The 6,000-nt window shown below is 37.5% G+C and overlaps 1 protein-coding gene across 8 annotated transcripts in view; it reads right to left on the bottom strand.

The window, feature by feature from the left end:
* PROX1 (prospero homeobox 1) overlaps window positions 1–6,000 on the bottom strand; it is a 54,158-nt gene that overhangs the window by 35,266 nt on the left and 12,892 nt on the right. For all 8 annotated transcript variants that reach the window (XM_039531517.1, XM_039531521.1, XM_039531523.1 and 5 more), the window contains exon 3: window positions 1,256–1,363. In XM_039531517.1, coding sequence (XP_039387451.1) covers window positions 1,256–1,363 — 108 coding nt within the window. The remainder of the gene's footprint in view (window positions 1–1,255; window positions 1,364–6,000) is intronic.

The raw sequence follows: 6,000 nt of genomic DNA, 5'->3' as shown, positions 1-6,000 counted from the left end.
CAAACCCTTCACTCGGCCCGCTGCGTGATTCACAGCCTTTTTTGTGTTTAATGATTCTTGACCAGCCATTTAGGCTAGTAAGTGCCTGCATTGCTTTTTTTATGCTGTTACCATCCGCCCAAAGCCTGCCTCTGAATGAGAAGAAATGTGTTTTCAACTCTGAGAGCACAGAAGGGGTAGGGGGGAGGCAGAGGAACCCACCAAGATGTTCAACTTGATGTGACATTAGATAAAAGCTAACAGGAATGGGGAGGAGGAAAGAACCCTTCAATAAAGTCAAAATAAAGTGAAAAGAATGGCCCTACTCAGTCACTCTTAAAACTGGGCCAAGTCGCAAACTTGGGAGCCAATTTTCCAATAAGATAGAAAAAAACCCATAAACATGTAGATAGTTAAAATAAGGACTTGTGTAAATTGTTAAGGGGGGGAAATGTAACAAACTAATTTAAGCTAATGTAATGTTTATAAAGTTACTGGGATAATAACACCATGTGTGCCATTATAATCATTAAAACCCAATCTATATTACAAAAAAAAACTTAGATGATTAACACAAAATCAAGTTGATGTGAAGGAACAATTACTTTTAGGGAAAAAAATCAGGAGGTCCTAATATTCTGTAGAATGAGGGAGGATGCAGCTGTACGTCGACAGCTTTCATATCCTCATTTGAATAATGTGGCCTGAATCTGTCACTTTATTCATCCTCCTTATGCTCAGTGTACTCTGCATCAACAACAAATTAAGTTGTAAATAAGAGACAATCATCACTTTTGTTTTTAAGCAGTTGCTGCATGGAGAATTTCAATGTACTGCTTCTTTTTGACAGAAAGAAAGGGATTCTACAGTGTGCTTATGTAAGCACAAATATGAGGAAACCGACCAAAATGAAACAATTAGGGAGCACTTGAGAACTGCTCCAAAAATGTTCTTGGAAGTACATTTATGCCACCAGCAGAAATTTCTTTTTCAGAGGATACACACATGCAAAACTGTGTCATCCAACTGTATTAAATATTCTTATTTTGCGTTGAAACTTCAGACTCTCTCTTGATTCCCCCACCCCAACCAGCCCTTTTCCTTTAGACATGGGCCCCAAGCACACCTTAGAAGAAAAAGTCAAATGAATAACAATCAGCTGTAATAGTGAAATTAGAACTAATAGTCATTTACCTTTAATGTGTTAAAGTGATACATTTTCACCCCAAAAATGCAAACATGCAATAAGGAGGGGGGAAGAAAGTTTTTTTCCTACCTTTACATCTGAGAAGTAGGTTTTCAGCATATTGGAACTTGGGTACCGGGTGTAAAAGAACATGAGCTTGGCCTTTTTCAAGTGATTGGGTGACAGACCTTCCTGCATGTAGGATTGAATTAGTCAAGGAAAATGCTTTGCTTGAGAATAAAAGCTGGTTCTGAATATACATGGCTAGCAAAGTGCTCCTTCGAGAAATGTTCTGTAAGGACCGAGTGACAAATTGTTAACATTCAATTTGCAGCTCTTTAGAACTGTAATTATCTGCAAAATAAGTACATGAGATATGTGAGGATATATAACATACATTGTCTCTCAGTTCATTCTTGGTGTTGGTGGCAGGAATTTTTCAGGTTTAAGGTTTGTGTACCATATGTATGTTCACTTGTTGCTAAGGAAACAAATGCATGAAGCATGTGCTGCAAAAAAACTTATCACAAGATTTTTCTTTCGTTTGCAATTCCAATTCAGTTTATTTTTCTCCCAGCACTGAGCATTTTATATCATATAATGCTAATGCACATGAAACCATCAGAGGTGCTTTATGATTCTGAGCAATGTTTCATGCAAGTAACATATTTCACCTTTTTTCTTTAATGCAAATATAATTCAGTATCTTGAGTTACTCTCTCTAATCCTATTATTCCTTTGCCACAATTACTGGCGTTCTAATGAAAGCTAAATTTCTTAAAAAAACCCAAACCCTCTGTAGTTAAAAAAAAAAAAAAAGTCTGGTTCTGATTTACACAGTTAACTCCTCGGAGAATGAAACTGTATTTGGGGCTAACTAATCAATAAGTGTGGGTTAGCAGATCAATAAATGGCCACTTACCCTATAAGGAGGCCTATTTATCCTCGAAACATCATTACCTTTTAGATCTGTAAACAGACGCAACTAAAACAGTTCCCAAGGGAATGTGAATCTAACCATAACAATCTAGGCTTTCTGATTTCCCCCCAGCTTCTTGGCACTCTTTTGTGTGCTGTGTGCTAGCACGGCTTTGGTCACATCTGTGCCGCAGGCTGGCCCTGCCATTTCCTCAGCAAATTAATGGCTTTATAATTTATCAGAAATGAAGATGCACGTGGAGAAAATCAATGTGGCCCCTACAAGGTCAATTGAGGGTCCTTCCCAGAAGCTTCTCTGAGGACTGTTTTTCCTAAAGACATTCAACGAAAATTTCACTATTTCACACCTTATGGTGGAGAAAGGTCAAACAAGTTCACAGCTATTCTGCAGCTGAGGTGCCTTCACCTTACAGAGCCGGTAACACAGGAGAACAAAATGAATAGCTCCAGCTCTCAACGTGGGAAGTTCAAAGAAATGTATGCCGACAGGCAACAGACTATTTAGGATTGTTCTGTTAGCAGAATATCTTTTCTCGATCTACTGAATTGAGTCAAAACATGGTTATTTATTCATGTATTATTCATACATGCAGATGCAGTCGTAGAAAGAGAAGGCTCATTTTTAGACTGAAAATATCACATTTTTTTAAAATAGCCACTGAAAATAGTTTAAAATCCTCTTCATTTACAAAAAGTGCACTGAAAACAGCTCAGCTGAACTTGTGTTTTGTTTTAGATGCTTAATGATTACAAAGAAGATAATTTATGACTGACATACTTCTTGTGCCAAGAGAAGAGTTGAAAGAACCTCCAGTTACCTCCATTAGACTGATAGAGAAGTCTAAAAGAGCATTACACTCTGCAGTGCCATCTGTCAAAACGCATAAGTGAAATAATGGTAGCAAGCTGTCACCTATTGCTTAGTGATAAGAGTTTTAGACAAGTTAGAACTTCTACACCAGAAATCCATTTAGTTATATGATTCCATGGGAGGACGGGGACCAACCAACCAACGCTTCAATAAGTAAAAGAAAAATCCTAAGTCTCCTTAATTTATAATTCCCCCGAAGCAGATAATATCTTGATATCATGTTTGGCATTTGGTCCATTTTGATGGAAGCTAAGATATGAACTTAAACTCTCCCCAAGCTTCAGTATTCACTGGATTTAAGCATATTAGACAGTTGTTTAAGTATTTTGATTCACTTTGTATTTATGATTTTTGCTTATTTTTCTGTAATAATGCTAAAGGCTACTGATATTGAATAAAACACATATTGAAAGATGTTCTAAAACTCAAATCCCCAGAAGTCCACTTTTTAAATTAGAATTAATTTAAGCACTTGGGATTCTTAAAGTGAAATCTAGCACACTATAAATCTTCATGTCTTGTGCCTAACATTAAGGTTATATTGTGATACAAGATAGATCTCTAATAAACAATTAAAAATAGTTAATGAAGCACTTAAGAGCCAACTCTTAGATAACCCATTGCTATTTCAGTGTAAAACTGAACTGACCGATTGGTTAATTTCCCTTTTAAGTGCTTGTGCTGAAAAGCAACTGTTCTTCCAAGAAAGCACTAGCTGTTTCCAGGATACTTACACACGCACAATGACTCATGATGGAATAGATTCAGTAAACATACAGCTGTACTGAACACGAGCTAAGCCCCATTCAAGGCCAGGAAAGAAAATGAGCACAAATAAATATTAAGGAGGTAAAAGGAAAGGGGGGGAGGGTGCCGAATGGAACGCAAACAAGCTCTGTCCCAGCAGCTCATGTGGCTTGCCTCAATTCTCTTAGCCATAGCTTTGTGAAGACAGATGACATTCAATTCTATGTGTAATGCAAAATAGACAATAACTGCTGAAACTTGAGCCAGCTGCCAGGTGTAAAAAAAAAAAGAAAGAAAGAAAGAAAGAAATGATAAATCCATAAATTAATGAAAGACATCTGCTCAGGAACATAAAAGATCAGAGAAACAGTGCACTGCAGCTGAGCCTAAAGCAGTGTTCAAACAACCTGAGTCTGAGTGTTGTGTATTTACAACGTACAATATAGCCTTACCTAAAACAACAGCAGCCAAAAGGCACATGTAAGAAATAGGAAGTGGGGGTGAGGGAAGGAAACGTATGTACACTCGCTGTGTGTTTTAACTTACACTACATGTAGACTCTTGCACCTGATTTGTGCCAAAAAGCAAATGGGCTTAATCCACCTGAGTAACTACCCTTTTCTACTAAGATATTTTTATGTGACAATAATCTTCTGTTCCTCTCACTTTCGCTTCAAATTCCTGAAAATGTTCTATTAGGCTTTTGTACCATATATTGATATTGGATGAGGAGAAAGGAGCAGAAATCTGCCACTTCAGGTAAAATATCTGTAGTTGTAAGGCCAAGTTGCTGCTTAAATTACACAATGGTTGCTTTTTTCAGCATACCTCTCAATTGCTAGGAATATTTCTACACATCTTAAAGAACCTTGAAAGAAGAAGCTGAACTGAAAGTATCCTGGCATTTCCCAGGTTTTATCAACAGCACAGAGTTATCCAGCTTGCTATACAATTGCTCACTTTTTAAAAGTTTAATTAGTTTAATTCTAGTCAGATATAGTAAATCCTCATTTCAAAATGTGGTAATTCACTAATTGTAGCTTTCACATATTGGACTGAGAAACTTGCCCCAGTTGGATTGGAATTCTATTTAAAAATTAAGGATTTTAAAAAAGTTTCACTAACATTATTAAAATCTTCCTTCAGTGGAAAAAATGCTGAACATCTTCACCTGTGCAGATGTCTTAATGGCACAAAAAAACCTACTGTTGTGCTTCAGTTTGATATATGCAAATGTTTTCGGGCTGAACAAGGCTATTTTTCTTGAGATGCAAAGAGGGTGCATGACAAGGATGATCATGCAGAAAAACAATTGGCTGTCTGTTTCTTTTAGCATTTGAATAAAACTTAATATTTGATTAAACAGATTAGTTTGCAAAGATACAGAATACATTAATGACCAAGATATCAACTCACCGTGCAGGTGTATCTTATCTTGTTTAGCAGAATACGCAAACATTAACTATTTCCTTGCACAATTCAACAAGGCTGGTAACGATCAGGTGCATTTTACAAATGTAGGTTTGGGAAAAAAAACAAAACAAAACAATAAGAGGGACTGGTTCAAGATTTCAGCCTGCTACTAAAACCTGAACTTGGCTGTATCTGCTGATCTTATGTTCTTATCCTGGCTGTATTGTCCAGAGAAACAGATGTTGTTTTACGTTGTGAAGGAAGAACTGCCTCTCTTAAGAAACATATTCTTTATATATGCACATTGAACCATGTGAAATAAAGAGGCCAAAACAAAGTCTAATACAAACAAACCTCCATACTCTCCCATATGCCTTCGCCTAGAATAAACTATAGGCTGCATGGACAAGTGGGCAGTTGCTAGAAAAATATCACCACAATAGAGTTTTATACTGGTGTGCACACTTCTGTATAACGGGTATTTGAGAATCTAGAAGCTTTTCAAATATATTTGTATCCAGGCTGCAATAGTGGCTAACCGGGTGAGTCAGAGTGTCAAGGGAATAAGGTGTGTGGGGGAGAAGGGAAAGCGGCACCCACATTAATACTCAGTTTCCCCACTGACTAACCTTCAGAGTGGCCCTGGCTCTAGAGGAGGCTGCCTGCACACCTTCTCCATCAGAAGTAACATGCTGTGATAATGGCGGCCAGTGAGAGAGAGGAATATAATGCGGGGGAGGGGGTGAACGCTGTAGCAGAAAGAGGGGAAGACAGAAACCAAACAGGACAACAGAAACAGCACCAGTTCCAAAAATACTGAGTTGCACTAGAATAATAAACAGAGTGGGTCATACAGAGTTATAGC

This window comes from Mauremys reevesii, linkage group 3, assembly GCF_016161935.1.
Source record: "Mauremys reevesii isolate NIE-2019 linkage group 3, ASM1616193v1, whole genome shotgun sequence".
NCBI classification, from domain to species: Eukaryota; Metazoa; Chordata; order Testudines; family Geoemydidae; genus Mauremys; species Mauremys reevesii.
Note: the sequence above shows the minus strand (reverse complement) of the source record. Positions and strands in the feature narration are given on the sequence as shown.